At 45.1% G+C, this 16,887-nt stretch overlaps 1 protein-coding gene across 14 annotated transcripts in view; it reads right to left on the bottom strand.

Annotated features, from left to right (window-relative positions):
• Window positions 1–16,887, bottom strand: part of Dnc (phosphodiesterase dunce) — a 219,903-nt gene that overhangs the window by 16,227 nt on the left and 186,789 nt on the right. For 13 of the 14 annotated variants that reach the window (XM_076901305.1, XM_076901311.1, XM_076901312.1 and 10 more), the window contains 3 exons: window positions 8,998–9,099; window positions 8,859–8,923; window positions 7,866–7,978 (listed from right to left, as the gene is read on the bottom strand). In XM_076901305.1, the coding sequence (XP_076757420.1) occupies window positions 7,866–7,978; window positions 8,859–8,923; window positions 8,998–9,099 (280 nt within the window). Of the gene's footprint in view, window positions 1–7,865; window positions 7,979–8,858; window positions 8,924–8,997; window positions 9,100–12,844; window positions 13,161–16,887 lie in introns of those variants that run through there. The other variant, XM_076901313.1, reaches the window with a different exon arrangement.

Genomic DNA, 16,887 nt, shown 5'->3' with positions numbered 1-16,887 from the left:
GCGTCTCGACGCTCTTGTTTTGCATCATAAATCATATTTTCAAAATCGCATCCCGCTGCAACCGCGATGGTTCGCTAAATCGGGAGGCCTGGACCGCGTGGCGCTCCACGGATGTATGAAACGCGATGAATGAGCATAGTGAACAACAAAGCCGTAAATTAAGCTCGCGAGAGGCTAGCGGAACGTGAAACGAACGCTAGAATCGTGAATCAGTGTTACGGTACTGCGTTGAGGAGCTTCGAAGCGGAAACGAAGATGGTTGCGGAGGATTTTCCGGTACACGGAACCCCCTGGTTTATCGAGCAACTTTTATCGCGAGTTGTCGAACGATATTTCTCAGAGTGTTCGCGAAAGCGTTAAGATTTAATGCAGAGTTGATACACGAAAGTTTATTTTTTATTAATTAACGGAATCGTTAGTTTGTAGACGCTCTCGTACCTTGATTCAAACTAATTACCGCGACCTACAGTGGACTTGGTATTACGGAGCTGCGACGCAGCAAAACTTCGCTCGTTTCTTAAGTTTTAATTAGCCTTTTAATAAACGTTGATTAAACGTTAATTACTTTGAAAAATAATATTTTGCATAATTAAAATTTCAGCGCGGCACTTTATCTTTCGCCCCAGATGTTTTGCGCTCGCGGATTTTTCAGCAGCGAGTAGGAAGTCGTCGATGCGATAAAAGTCTTCAGGTACAATTGTGCATCGTAGCGCTGAGATCCATTGCTCTTGTACGGTGGCATTCGTCGGGACGCCAGATTCAGAGTTAATTATCCGGAAGAGACGGTTAATTAGTTTTCGTCCCGAGATTATGTCGAAGCAAATTTATACTCTCCAATTAACGACGCGCGCGGCACTCTAATTAGCACGTTGATTAAATATAGCCAATTGAAAGTGGTGGCCACGATTAACGGGACCAATATTAGCTCGACCGACAATAAAGCATGGCGTTCCATAGAAAATTAATTAACATCCCAGCCACCTACCTATCAGCAATCTTCTATTCGCAACCGCTTAACGAGGGTTGCGCGAATTCTTTTGTTACCAAAACGGATTCCTTATCGCCTTCGATGTCCGAAAATAGAATATTTATTTAATCGCTGGAGCTATTGAAACCCAATTAATCACTGTCAACATATACGGTACAATAACAAACACGGATACTGCGGCTCTGGGAGCAAATAGAACAGTAAATTTTGTCGCGAGCACTAAAAACAAAGGTGAGACACAAAATTCCGTGCAAACGTGCCGCGAAAAAACTTTGTTTTTTCCCCCGCACTCGAATCCCACGTTCGGGTGCCATAATCGCGGGTAATTTGTCTCGTCGGTTGACCTATCTAAAAGCAAACGCACGCGTACGTCAAACAACTTTTGCGTCACGGTGTGTGTATTTACTATCGTTCTTATCTGTACTCGACGAGATCCACCTACAATCGAGGCGTCCATTGGTAATTGCCTTAAACGCGTACCTGTTTACGAGCATCGAGCAAAATTTACGATCGATCTCGCGCCGACTTCGTAGGCTAAACTAAATGAAGAACCATCGCGTTGCGCGTTCCTTCGGACAGCGCGATTGATAAAATTGCTGAGCAATTAAAGCTGGCAACGAGCTTGCGCGAGCTTTATGGGATGATCGACGATGAGAACGACCGCGGCGGACTCTTCTGGATTTCCCGCGCAGCGTCTCTCCATTTTGTGGGACAATCGATAAGGAAGGTCCCCACGACGAACCTTTGTGGGTTTCGTGGACCAATTTCACATTTTGAAAGGAGATTCCCCATTTTCCGCTGTAAATTGGAATATAACCAGGTGCTGTGCTATGTTTTAGGAGGGTGTCGCGGTTACGTCAAAGTATATGTGCTAAAGAAAATTGCGTCACGCGTTCGAGGGTGGAATTGGGGTGAACAGCGATGCGGCAGCTTGTACAGGGGTCCATGTATTTTTATTAACTAATATCTTAGTCTGTCGATGCGCGAAATCGTTTCACGATGAGCTGCACGTGCAAAGGAGAGACGGTTTGAAGCAAGCAACGTTAGAAAAATTGTATCGAGAGACTTAATTGCACTCAACACGTGCGCCTGTGTGCACGTGTTGGGATCACGCTTGCGTCAGTGGGTACAATTGTGTGATGCGCGAATCCTCCGGGAGGAATCTAATTCCTCGAACTACACCAATCCGCAACAAACACCTCCAACTTTCTAGAAAAGCAAATAAAACTAGACATATTAGACGAAATTTATTTTTCTCGCGGGCCAAATGAGATAAACGAGAGTGTTCCTCGAATACGTCCGAAAATCCATGAAACTGGCGTCTGGCCAAGCAGCGCCGGCGTCACGACGCCCTTCTGCTTTTATTACCACCGTCTCTGGTATTCCTTGAGTCACCGATACGCGACAGTTTCTACCAATAATAACGATCAAAGGGAGCGCGCTGCACTCAATACCTTTTAGGAATAGATCGACTCAAAGAAAAAGCGATAAACTGATTAATTCCGGCCGAAGGAATGCACGAAAGCGTAAATTATTATTATAATTTGTAACGATACCTGGCGGACGCGGATATTATTTCACTAAACAGGAATATTATTGCTTTACGATCGTATTATCAATTACGTGGGCGTAGCCATTATATTTTAATGCAAATTATATCGTACGATGAGATATCGCTTCCGATGTTTGCTTTCCATTCGCTAATTTGATCGTTGTTCGAAACTAACTACCTAGTAAACATACCCTTGAATAATTCACTGATATTACTCTGTTCCGTTCGCACAAACACACGAGAGGCTCGAGCTGCGCGTGTGTGCGTGCTAAAAAAATGTTGAATACACGATAAGGAAAATACAACAAGGTGGGGAAATTCCCAACGGTTGAATTCGATATCGAGTAGCATAAGTATTGCATTAAGGAGACAGTAGATAATGTGGCCTGACAGACAAGTAGTAAAGGTCAGCAACAACGTGACGACTATCGAATCACGTTACACATGCATATGGAAATTGCTCCGCTCGACCAAAACGTGCCTCGTTTATTTCACTTAACCGAAAACTATTTTTACCTCTAATTATTATTTGTCACGTAGCGCAGGTATTTCGATATTACTGATAATAAATACAGCAGTTGTTACAATCGCGTGGCAATTAGCCGCCTTTATTTATAGTCCACATACGCTTCTACGTGTCTTCCATACACGGCTGACGTTATTTGTTATTATTATAATAACGTTATATAAGCTGTTTTTGTTGGCCTCAACTGTTACAAATAATTACCGCTGAGTATAAGTATCAGGATACATAACACTTGACGTCATTGAACTTGCATTTGTTTATTCGAAACTTATTGGAGTGATATAACCTTATAACCGTTTCCTTGGGACGAGGTTGTATGACGGCAAACAAATTCTAATTAACAAACTCGCGAACGTGACTCGTTCACAGTCTACGCTTTAATCTCTGAAAGTTCTCGTTAAAAATGCGACTTATTATTCTTAAACACGAAGGGACTTCGCGGAGCGACAATTGCGTTGCTCCTCGAAGTACCCAAAGCGGGACGGGACACTGCAACTGGTTCTAGCGCCATCTACTACCACCGTATAACCTCTGGGATAAGTTCCCGCGTCGCGGACGCTAATAAACGCGACCCTTAAGCTGAATGAACTTTGCGAAACAGGAACTACTCGACTCGAGAGACTCGAACCGCGTGGAAAGTCGAGTTGAACGGCTCGGATGAGTTCTAAATAAAGCAACGACAGCCACCTGCTAGGTGCTCACGGCTCATCCACGTGTAAACCGGCCTACATGTCGACCGACTCGCGCCCCGCTTAATGATGAGCGGCGATGTAGGTCAATTGATTCGGATCGATCGATTTCCCACGGCAGAAAAAGCCGAAATAGACAAGGGCGGCCCTTGAGTCACGCGAGTCGTTCGTTTTTATTATCATAGGAAGCGACTTTGAAGCCTCCGAAGCGGCGATAAGACGAGGACTCGCAGTCCTTCGCGAGCTACGTTTAACGTATCGCGCGAGCAATCCCGTTTGTCTCTCTTTTGTTTTTTCCTTTCAATTTTTTTTATTGCCGCGACACTTTGCACTTAACGCGTTTGTTAACCAGCTGATTACATCGGCCATTCTTCACTCTACGGCTAATCGTTTAATTTAATATTTTTCCAACGAGCACTTTCGTTGTCGCGACAGTTTCGAATGGAATGGCACGAGAACGACTGGCGTGGCGATTAAAAAACAAGATTCCAAATTTCAGTGCGGGCTTAAATATAGGACCGCGGTTCGCGAGAAGCGCAGCAATATTTTCGTACAGGTTTGTTTAATCAGAGGAGAAGAATTGAACGCGCAATGAGTCGACAAGAAACTGTTGAACGAGCTTCTCGAAATTTTACTTGGAAAAAGCGCAAAGTCCGATCCCGACCGACTTCAACGAGTCTAAAGTCCACGGACTCCCAATGATCAAACAATTATTTTTAATCGATACTCGACGATACCCTAACAATAGCGTATCTTGCAGTGTATAATTTAAAGCACACCTGTATACATCTTAGAGCGAGGAGCGAGATCCTCGAGTCTTCCTTCCAGAAATTCTGTTCATAATTTCGCGAAGACGGACGCGTTAACGTTTTGCTTTTGAAAAATAATCAAACGATCAAATCATCTTCTAACAAATGATCGCGAGCCGTTCGAAAATAGAGAAACCGTTAAGTGCACAGGTTCGAAGTCCAACGTTGGCGCCTGGCGTTCGAAAAATCGCGCGGTACCTTTCACGTCATCGACGATGCAACACTCGAGATGGATCGCGGGGCACTCGAGCGTCGTCCACGATTCATCAATCGCCTTGGCCACGAAATTGCCGCGTAATTACGTAACCGTGCGTAGTCCTGCCTTCTAGTAACGTGTTCGTGGATCGAAGTCGAGCGAAGGAGTTAAGAGGCCGCTTCGAAATCTTCGTCGAGGCCGCCGGCAGGCGAAAACAAGTCGTAAACGTCCCTCCTGAATGCGTGTGTGTCAACAAACGCGAAAAGATTGGACGCGCGCCTGAATAGCACGTGCGAAAATTGCTCCGGAGTCAATCTTAGCTTGATATAGTACAAGTGCCGCGGATGTAAATTCTATTTTCACGGTCTATTTTCATCTTTGCCTGCTTTGGAGCGAAGGTTGTTTTGATGCTTGATTGCGTTTCAGGATTCTCTACTCGGAGAGCCTTCTAGAAATTTCTTCCTCTGGTAAACAAAACTAGAAAACGATCGTATCACGCGATATTAACGCGATCGATCAGTCTGGATCTAAGCTGGAGTAAAAGGAATCCGATCTTCGACCGCGGTTCTCCAAAACGCGGTACGACCGCTAAAATTACACGCGCCCGCTACACTTTCTAGAAACGAGCTTCTACATAATTTCGGAAATCATTGTGTACCAATAAAAATGCGGAAAGAATGCGCGGGCACGTTCTTGGAAATCGTCGATCCCAACGATACAACGGCGAAGAAGAAACAAACACTTCGATTCTTAAAGCAAACCCGATGTTTCAATGTGCTATCGTAGAAAGAGAGAACGATGAAGCTTTTATTCATTTTTTTTTTTACGTAGGCTTCCAGGAACGATTTTTCTCGAACGTATTTCTCCGAACGTCGACTCGAGACGAGTAGCGTTACGTTCTCCTCGCGTATCGCGAAACGCTCCGCGAAATATTTGCAAAACGTTCAGACATAAAATGAATTGGCAATTAAAAATTACAAGCGAGAAGGAGAAGAGACGAAACGGGGTCGCGTAAAACTGTCCAGGATGCGCGTCTCTCAGTCGACGACAGAGGGTGGTAATTACGCGCGATATTTTTCCGGTTGAAAATACAGCCGAAACGGAGGGAAGCAGCTGGAACGGAAGTGGCGGGGAATAAACGAAGAGGGTGGATCGAAGCGGCAGTAACGCACTGCCTTGACCCGGCTACGTGATGCGCGAATTTTACGAGAATTTCCTCGGCAGCCAAGGAAAGCATCGTCGGAAATAAAACGGGTGAAAAAAAGAATCGTTTCCTACGGAAGGAAGTCGAGGCTGCTCGGTCAAAATTCCGCTTTCCAAGAATCGGCGGCAAGCGGGCGGCAATAAATCAAGTTCGCCAGGAAAGTGAGGACGAGCGTGTTCGAGCGGCTCCGTCGAGGTCGATTCCCTCGTTTTCGAACGACGTATCGAAGAACTGACAAGAGCGTTGCGATATCGTACACCACGAGGAGAGCCATCGACAAATTTTCCGATCTCCCAAAACAGCCTAGTTGAAGCGAGTGATTTTTTAAAAATTGCGACACGAACGTATTTTACGATCGAACGCGATGCAACGCGATGGGATTGCAGATCGATTGCGTCTAGCTAAAGGGGAATAATAAGTCATCCTGACTTCGTGGCGCGTTTGCAATTACGCAATTCGAACGAATCGTTATGCAGTTCTCCATTTCGCCGACAACTCGGAATTTCCAAGCGTTTTTACCATCGTCGAACTGGTAAATGCCAAATGAAATGACTCTATTAGTTGCCTGGTTCTTGCTCTTATTACCATGGGCGGCACAGTATTTCCCCATTTCTTTCGACGCGAGTAAAAACTGAATCTCATTAGCGCTTTGGTAAATAGTTCTTATTGCGGTCGTAAAAATTCTACCTGCATTATGATTGCAAGTAACTCTATGGATATCCTGAATCGATATTCGAGAGAAGACATTCATTTTATGACACATTTAACGTTAATTTCGATTATAATAAGAAAACACGAGGATACGCGAAGGGGCAATGGAATTCCTTCGGTTCTTTCACGTTCTTCTGTGGAAACGAGCGTTCTGCCAATGAACAGCAGAGTTTCGAAGAACCGAAACACCGTCCATCGCAGTTATTCGTACTCGATACGATTAATATTCTCAAGTTCGAAGAACAGTGTCTACGACGACCGTAACTTCTGCGAATCGTAAAATAGCTACGATTATCTCGTTTCCAGCGAATCGAATAGAGTTCGGAAATTTAACGTGACACGACTCGTTCTTTGAAGTAATTTCGAATTCATCGCGCACCGTTCTACGTTTAATTGTTATTAATTCATCAAATGTCCGAGAATTGTCATCGTCTCGTTATCCAGTTGACAAGAATCGCGTCAGCGGATTCCAATCGCTTCGAAACGCGTAAAAAGGTAGTAGAATCTGTCGTCTGGTTAACGCGACGGAGTTTCCCTTTTTACGACAGCAGGAAATTGAAAATTCTGCTAACCGGAATGTGAAAGTAGTTAGAAAATCGTTCGTACGCTGAAAGACTATCGGAAGACAATTTCTCTCAGACTTCTCCGTCTTCGTTAGTATTTCCTTTTTTTTTTTTTATTTCGTTGCCCCAGATGAGAAAACTGAAGTAAAGCGTTCTGAGAACTCCAGACAAGAACCAGCTTGTTCCTTGTCACGCGAATTGACCTCGAATCTTAGGATCCGTCTTGAAAATCAATCTCAACTTGATCCAAGATGACTAACATTGTATCTCTGTAACCAGAGTACCGAATCACCTCCAACAGGTGGTCCAACTATAAGAAAACTCTATCCTCTCACATAAGCCAGCTTTAATATATTCAAAACCAATCTCAATCTCAATCCAATATCCCCAAAATCTAAAATTATAACGCAGACTGTCGAATAATTTTCTTCCCTCGAAAATCAATCTTAACATCCCGCAAAACGAGTTTCAATCGAGTCGTTCGAGTAATGAAAAACCGTGTAGCGTTAAACCAGTTCCTAACAGTCCCGAGTCGCATCAAAGAGAGGCGAGCTTCGTTCCAGTCGACGGCACGGGTGAAATCGAGCATGTCCACGCGAGAAAGAGAGGAAGCAAAGTCGGGCATACCTTGAGAGAGGCCATGTCGGACACGGATCGATGCGTCTGAATGGTTTCCAGCTGGTCCAGGCACCATTCCAGCTCCTCCATCGTCTCCACCGCCAGTTTCATGTAGTTCTCCTCTGAAATCCGGAAAACGGGAGTAGGGTGGCGTTAGCGCGAAAGAGGAAACGGCTGAGAGTCCTCAGCGACACGGTGAAGTTAATCGGCCCGCAAAGTGGCGAGAAAACGAGACTCGAAGAGGCTGGGACCGTTTTTCCTCGAGCTCGAGACCACGAGGAGTGCACGCGAGTTCAGCTGATTGGATTTCTCTCGGCTCTTGATGCTTGTTTCGAGCAAACCGCTCTTTCTACGTATCCCCGTTATCAAATATTTAGTTCTCTCGACGAGGATCCGTGTCTTACGCGATCCTCGAGCAATTTCCGCTTCGACGACCACGCGTGGAACGATCTTGTGGGCGAAATGATTTTTGACAACTTCGTTCCATCGCGAGGATCGCGGCGATAATGGGATTCTTATCTCGTTTTCTCAGCTCCCCAAATGAAACCCGGATCGACGCGCGAAACCGAAAGGGATTACGAGCGGGATTACGGGGAACGTGGCACGGCATAAACGAGTCCCAGACGCTCGTCAAAGGACGAAAGGGTTTACAAATGAAGCGAGGAAGGAAAGGGAGAAACGATGAGGAGAGTTGAAACGAAACGGTGAAGGGGTTGGGCTTCAATGCCAATTTCGAGAATCCCATTTCCCTCCGAGTCGAACCCTGCTTCTCCATCCGTGCGACAATTCGCACCGTGACGTGAATATTTTACTCGATCGTTGGACCATTCTTTTCTCCAACGATCGGAGGCAAATTCTGTGGAAACGCGAAACGATTACAATTGGATTTTAACTGGTTCGTTCGGTCGAGATGGATTCTGGAAATTGGTAACGTCGAGACGAGAGGAACAATGGTGTTCCGCGAGTTTATGATTAATTGGGGTTCGATGAGGGGTTGGTTACCTCCTGGAGCCAGGATCCGTGGCTGCGGCGTGCTGCTGCCTTGCGCCCCGCTACTCCTTCGTGATCTGTGGACGAACGATCAAAGGAAAGATTACGATCTCGCGGTGAATCGAACGGTCGTTTAAACGGGGCAACTTACTTGTTCGTAGGTACGTTCGTGAGGGATTGGAAGTTGTTCCTGACCGAGCGCAGAGAGGCAAGGATCTGCGCGAACGGCGTGACGATGAGGTCCTCGCCATGGCTGGAAATTTAAGGAACAGAATGTCAGTCCTCGCTGAGCTACGCGGTCGCAGGCAAAAGTACGGTGAAACGAAGGGATGGTGAAATGGGTGAACGGTTCAGCTTGCTACGAACTCGGCGTTTAGCTTCGTGTTCCCAAAAAAGCTGCAGTCTAAAGTCATGCAGGCGTGGCGTATCTCTCACGTTGCAAACTGTACACTCCCCCTCCTATCGCGAGACTCTCGCGTGCTAATTACTTTACAGCGAGTTAAAAGTTAATTCGCTTTTTTCTGCAGGTTCCGATTATCTATGCGAGTGAGATATACGAATGTGTATTCGTATCCGCGCTTTTTGCTCGCGACGATAAATGAATTCGTCTTGGTTCTTCGCAATGACAGGAGGATTGATGAGAGGCGCGTACGCGAAAAAAAAGCTTCATCGATTTTTTTCCTTTCACTTAGCCGCTTGTTGGCGCCACGTAACGCGGCGGGACGCTGAAAGAATAGTACACGGGCCCGGGCTAATTATACGCGGGCTAACGAGATAGAAATTAATTTTCCGCAACGGCGGAATACCATCGTTCAGCTTGCGTTTCCAATTTCTAAAGCGGCGAGAGGTCGCTCGCGGAATTTCCTTTAATTAAATCACGCGCCATCCCACGCGCGAGCCACGTACACGTGCGTGAATTGTTTCGCGTTTTCCTCAACGAAAATCCCTTGCCCCCCCTCTTACATCCCCCACCGCTGGAAGAAAGGTGAAAGGTCGCGTGGTCTCTCGTTAAAAACCAATTTTCACGGCATCAACTTAAAATCGATCAACGATCGATCTCGATCGATCTACATCGAGATCTAGAAATTCTTCGCAATCGTGGTTGAGAGCCACATCCATTTGCATATGGAACTGCGTACAGGCGTTTTTATTGTTTCGACGCAGTCAAATGAACTTTTTATTCGATCATCGACGCAACGGAACGTGACACGATCGCAAAATCGAAGGTACACGTGATCAAACGCAACTGGTGAAATAATCCACCTCGATTCGACTTTACAGTTACACTTAGAAGCTAACATTTCGAGCGTTGCGCCTGTTTAAGAGTCCCTACGGATTCCCTAGACGCTATGCACGCTCCTGGGACACTCCTGGGAATCCCCTGGAAAACGTACCATGTTCTTAAGACGGAAATTCCTAGAAATGCCAGTCTTATTCTACCGCGAACAATAAAGCGAAACTGTACTCTTCGTCAAACTGTCTCGACTCGAAGAAACTCTGGCTACCAGAGATATCGACCAACGAGCGGTGTACGTACGGTCTAGAATAAACTGGGTTACCGGTAAACATCTTCTGGATGGCCGTAAACCTATTCCAGCTCCCCGTCGACGTTCAAAGAAAGGAATCACGTCACGTAACAGACGATTCCCGGTATTTTCGACATCCGTCATTAGACTTGGTCCAGGAAGACGCGGTGCAGAAATACCTGGGCTCGTCCGTATTTATTCGATTCGAGCCGGTGAATCGTCGCCACGCTCGCGGAACCATCGAGATCGGACGATTCAGATCGGTTTCTGGGTCAACGCGTGCCACGAATGCTCAGGATGACCGAGCATCGATGCAGTTTAGCTCCATAGAGGCGATTTTTGATGTCCACGCGAGCCAACAACGGCCAAAAACGACATCACGTGACGGCCATGTGCGAGAACGGTGTATTATCGTTGAATCTAGGTCCATTTTTGTCTGTAGCAATTTTTGATGATAGATTTGATCGTCTTTGTTGATTTCGTTGTTCGATTTAATACGAGAAATAAATTTTTGTTTCTCTAGCTTTTAAAATGCTTTTGTATCGTGTTAGTTGCTAACATCCGTGTCTTTGACCGACGATCCAAACCAGTTTCCCACGTCGAATAGTGGAAATCGTGGATACGATTGACGCAAGAGCAAACGTCATTCAATTTCGCAAGCTTGGAACACATAAACCCAATTTTGTATTTACCGGACGAGATACAGCGGCGATAAAATAACGGTATGTATTATGTAAATCCGTTAAATTGGTTTCGTGAAATATTGTTGGATGAAAATTCGAACGGGAGGAGAAAAAGTGATCGAACAGATCTGAGTTGTTGTTGTTGGTTGCGTCTTGACAGACGAGGGACAAAACCGATGGGGGGTAACGTTGTTTCACCCCAATTACCGTCTTCGTCGAGCGAATTGATGTTCCATTAAAGCTTCAAGGCCTTCGATTCAGCTACAATTTTTCCGAGCAAAAATTAGGTTTCAAGGTGGCAGCGATTCATTGAGCAAAGGCAATAATCTAATCGCGCCGTGAAGCTGACTTAACGAAAGCATGATTATCCAATCAATCGCCATTTTATCCTCTCCTTCGACTCGAATCGAATTCTGCCTTCGCGACCAATCGATTTTATCGAAGAGAAATAAAGAATGAAACATTTTCGCGAACAATTTAAATTACGACGATCTTGTCTAACAAGCTGTCCGCGAGTGTTTGTAAAATGGCGCTCGATTTGTTTTCCAAGGAATCGTAGAACACGCACGGAAGTAAGGAGATCGGACAAACTCTAAATGAGTTGCTGGCTCCTCTCCCAAAGCGCAGATTTATTCCCCGCGACAGCCATTTGTTTGATTTATTATTCAGCTACATCGAACCGATAAACGCGCGGTCGATGAGTGTCCGAGCCATCCAGGAATCGGTTTGACCGCTGGCCAATCGCTTTCTGCCAGTTGTGAAACGTTTTGCACTCGATTCTACGTTTGCATTTCTGTTCGACATTTAATATTCGCGCTAACGACTCGCGAATTTCGCGAGCAAGAATTCTGTTTTTTTTGCTCGCCAATTTGTAGAATCGATTGCGATCGATCGAGATCGCGAGTCCCCATTATCGTCACTTATCGTCGTCTTATCGCTCGTCGAGCATCGCTCCTCGAGAGGCACCTTTCGTCGCTTTCGTTCGGCTGAGAAGTTAGCGCCAATTATAAATCAATTAGTCCGCGAGGCACGTAGATCAAAGTTGCATTAGCGTTAATCAACCTTTGACGATCGACGTTCATTGACGCCTCGTTATCAGCAAGTTATCGTGTATCGCGCGGCAATTAGCTTCCAAGGAAAAAGAATCGATCCGCGTTTTATCGAAAGGCAGTTATCGCGACGCGGTTTGTTAATATACAATTCGCAGCTAATTACCGTTAATGCTAGTGCCAATTAGACTTGACCAGCGCACTTTTATCCGGCTTAAACGAGATCGATAGAAGAGTGAGAAAAAGAAACGGCAAATCCTCCGAGGTAATGCAAAATCTCCGCTTACTCACACTCCCAACATTCTGGTGTATTTATATTAAGAACAGAACGTAATAATCTCTCTAATTAGCCAAATTTATGAGTCACAGTTTCCCGAACGTCAACCAAAATTACACGTAACAACTCCCAGTTGAATCAGATCCAAGAGTCACCAGAACCCAGTCCCTCTACAATCCCCTAATGTCTCCTCACCATATAAAGTCCCTAGAGATCCTAACCTAACTCGTACGAATACCTCGTCGAGCAATAAATATTTCGCCTGAACCGTGACTACGTCAACTCCAAAGATCCCTAAATTGCAACCCATCCATTAAACCGACCATCGCGTCTGGCCGTGTACCAAACGATTCTCGTCATAGCAGCGATTCACTAGGGCTCTGCAAAGTTCCTAGGCGTCTCTAAACCGACCGTCGACCTCTATTCGAGGTACCAGCAGCGATGACCACCGTCGTCCACTTACAAGTCTCTTTTTGGCGGCGACTCGAAGCACTGCTCCCAGAACACAGCCTTCCTGGACGGTCGCAGCCGCAGAGCGGAAGCTGAGAGGGTACGAGGCAGCCCCCCGGAAGCCGCTACGCCGGCCCCAGCGGCCAGGGACGGGGAACTCATGCCACCGCCGCATCGTTTCAGGCCGCCAGTGGTCCCGGGGAAGTCCATTAAGCCGCCACTGGAGCCAGACATCGTTAGACCCTTCTGTTCGTCACTTTCCACCGCATTCCAACTCGTTGCTCGCTTGGTCCCTCCGTTTATGGATCATTTCAGGCGTCGAAGGGGTTGTCCGTCGAGGCTGTCGCTCTGGCGACCTGTCCTTTCGATGGTTCGAGTGGAACTGTTCAGGTGATGGGCGTCTTCGTGAACGTGGATTCAGATCATCGACGATGGTGAATTGTAGATTTCGGAGTGGTTATGGGATTTATGGATAAGGCATCGCGGTTTGGGTTTTCTATGGATGGTGATTAGATGAGGTTTTTTTGTGGTTCGTTCATTTTTGGACTGGTTGGTTAGTTGATCTTGAGTTTGGATTAATTGATGAATCGATTTGTAATTTTTTTTTAAGACACTCTGAACACTTTTCTTGGGTTTGTTTTTTTTTCTATCTAATTCACTTGTACAGTTCAGTTTTTATTTGGCACTTTAAGACACTGTTTTTAAACACCACTGAGCCGTTTCGAGTTAATGCTTGTTAGGTAACTTTTAGTGTATTTAGGCACCTGTATTAAAAGTTGTATATTTTAGGATATTTGCAGAGAAAAAGTTATCTGGATAATTTCCTAATCTACTAGCTCTGCGAACCAACTGAAAAAACAACTGACAACCTATGAAACGTCTAATCTATCGTCCCAGTGCAGAATCTTTTTGATAATAAAATCTAATTGCCAGTCTTTTTTTGGAATGAAAACAAATGATTTACCTAATCAAACATATTCGAAATTGCAGGAAGGTAATGGAGAACCAAATCACATTCAATTTCCTAGCCACTCGAGCCGAGAGAGCAGCAAACGAAGAGCAGCTGGGATTTTTGTTTACCCTAACAGAGGGGCTTCATTAGAACGATTGAATTTCAAAGCGTCGCTCGCAGAGTAGACGAGGCTCTGTGGGCGTCGCGACGCTTTCACGAATCACGCGCCGTATGAATTTCAGATTATCAGTGAAATTGTCGTCATTCGGGAGCCGTCTGTTCCATTCTACTTGCATGGAAACGAGGCAATTTACTCCCGTTTGGCGTCGTTAGCGTTCATTTCCAATAACGTGACTGTTGCGGCTGACTCGTTCCGCTTGCTCTTTCCTACGTCAAGTTAGAAAATTACCATCTTCATTATCTCCTCGTCAAGTCGGTATTTTCTACATTCCACTGGCGAACAAAAGAATTACGCGCGCGTTTTTATCTGACGAAATCTATCCAGAATGAAATCGAATTTATTTCTACCCTTCTGACAAAGTATCAACGCGATGCAACGGCTTGCCAAAACACTTTGGCGATCGTAGTGCCAACTTTCGTCTGAAATTAACTTCGATGGATTAAAATAAACTCGAGTCAATTAGCTCTAACGAAAATCGAGTCTTCCAATAGCATCGAATGTTGAGATAAAAGAGGAAACAATTTCGCTATTCGAAAACAATTCTGAATATCTGGAGGAACAGCTTCAGACGTATCCAGTCGATAGATCGAGACGCCACAATGTCTGATTCGAATTATGATAACGCCTCTGAGAATATTCTGTCTGATACAGTTCTTGCACGTTTTATGGTTCCTAAAGAAGATGATTCGCGAGTAGTGTTCCCATTGTGAGAATATTTCTCGATTGAGGGACAATAGGGCAATTTCACGGCAGCTGGTTGGACGAACTGGGACAAGTACCAACTTAACCAAATGAGACTCTAATTAGGCTAGATCCTCGTTGGCGTCGCGTCTCTTTATCTTTTAACCGTGCTCTCGTGAATTGGATCGTTCTCCGCAAGGTTTTCGATTAACAAATCCATCTGAGAACTCGTAAAACACGCGTGGCAGATTTCGACGACGAAGCACGCTCGCGTAAAGGTTACACTCGGAACGCAAGAATAGGCGGATGAAAGTTTCAACGTGAAACATTCAGTTTCGAAATAAAGAGAAAGAAAGGATATTAATACGAACATTTTGAAGCGGATGGATGGCTTCTTACATAAGATATTTTATTCAGAAACAGTGAAAAGGTTCGCGAATCCAAGGCAAAGGAAAATTAAAGACAATCTCGGGTTAAGGAAATCGAAAACAGCCAAGTGGACTTTTAAGTGAAATACTCTGTATGGAAACAGAAGATTTTAATCGCAAGAGAAGAAGATTAATAGAAGAAGAAGAATTCTGATGAAAGAAAAATAACGAATTTTTCAAAAGTACAAGGATCGTGTCAGACGCTAATTAATCCGATAGCGTTGCAGAGAGTCGTCAAAGATAAAAGCGCATGATCATGTGACATCGAATAAAATGTCTCTCAGGTTTCGTAACCTCGACGAGGCTTCATTTCCTGCCTCCGATTAGAATATCCTCCGTTTCCCGGCGCCTCCTACCAATATCAGACAATTTACGCAAAAACGACCATTTCCTCTCTCGTCTAAAGGCACGTCCCAGCGTTGAATCGATATGGACCGGTGAAATTCGCTGGATGCTGGCGTTCCACGTTCCTGGGCCACAAACGCCTCGTTATAACCAGACTTCCTCGACCTTGGTGAATTAAAGAAACTCGAAACGAACGCATTCCTCTCGGATCATTGAAATTCGAGCGAATCCTCGTTCGACGGGTCCCCATCCAAGTCCGTCGACGATTCTCTTCTGATATTTTCGAAGTTTGGTGGAAATTTGCATAATTCGCGATACGACGCGAAGAGGAAGGGGTGGCGAAACAGTACGGTCCCGGAGGAATCGAGATGGCGTATCCGTAGCCGAGATTCGCGATACGAAAACTTCGATCGCGCTCCCTTATTTCAAACTCCGAATTGGGCTACTCGCAAAGGCCACGTCGAACCTGCTGGTATGCCACTGAACTTCGATTGCAGAGGATTCCAATACGGAACGGAGTATCGTGGAATTATTTCGCGCCAAACGTGCATCGAATCTTCAATTTTGTCGTACATCGAGTGGAGTTCGAGAGTCGTGGAATTTTGTGAAATAAATATTATTTTGACATCGATGGTTCTCAGTTTTGTTGGGTTTTGGCACGAGGAACGAGAGTCGAGAGTTAAGTAAACGCTCGATCGGCAGGCTTCATGAAATTCTTTACGTAACGAGTTCGTAATGCAATCGACTGTCCTCGAGGAGCCGGTCGTTCGATTCCAGTAAAAATAATCGTGGCTTCCGTGTCGCGACGCTCCGTTCGATTACAAAATCATCTCGTAAGACGTTCCTTTTTGCATCCAAGGGAAACCGGAGGGAGAACGAGAGAAGGCTGACCTTTCCAGCACTGACGTAATCCACGAAGAATCCACCGAGACTCTTTTCACGATCGCACCGGTCCGTTTATAAATACGCTCCAACTTGTTTCCGGTCGTGTACAGGTAGGCGACGCTTATTACCTCGTCTTTCCATTTTTTTTTTTTTTTTTTTTATCGTACACGTCGAACGACTTTCTTAGCTCTCTGTGGCTCGAAAAAATGTCTGACATCGCGATTTAAATATTCGAGGAACAAATTTCGCGGATAACGAAGTTCGCAAATAATTGTATCGCGACTGATATCGATAAGGACGGTGTTAATTAATCTGACAATATAAATATAACGCCAATTAGAATTTAGCGAACGCAAACACGGCATTAATTAGCATTTGACGAAGGAATACGTATTTCACATCGATGGAGTTAATCTCGAGATACGAGCGCGTATATATTTTCAAGGTTTTTCGATAGACTTCAATCTCGTTTCAGATATTTCAGCGGCTTTGAACTTGAACGAAATTTTAATCAACTACCAAAGAGAACAGCGCGCAGCTCTCGCGTATTGTGCATTAAAATATTTCTACGTTTCGAAGAGGAA

Source organism: Xylocopa sonorina, chromosome 9, assembly GCF_050948175.1.
Source record: "Xylocopa sonorina isolate GNS202 chromosome 9, iyXylSono1_principal, whole genome shotgun sequence".
Taxonomy (NCBI): domain Eukaryota; kingdom Metazoa; phylum Arthropoda; class Insecta; order Hymenoptera; family Apidae; genus Xylocopa; species Xylocopa sonorina.
Note: the sequence above shows the minus strand (reverse complement) of the source record. Positions and strands in the feature narration are given on the sequence as shown.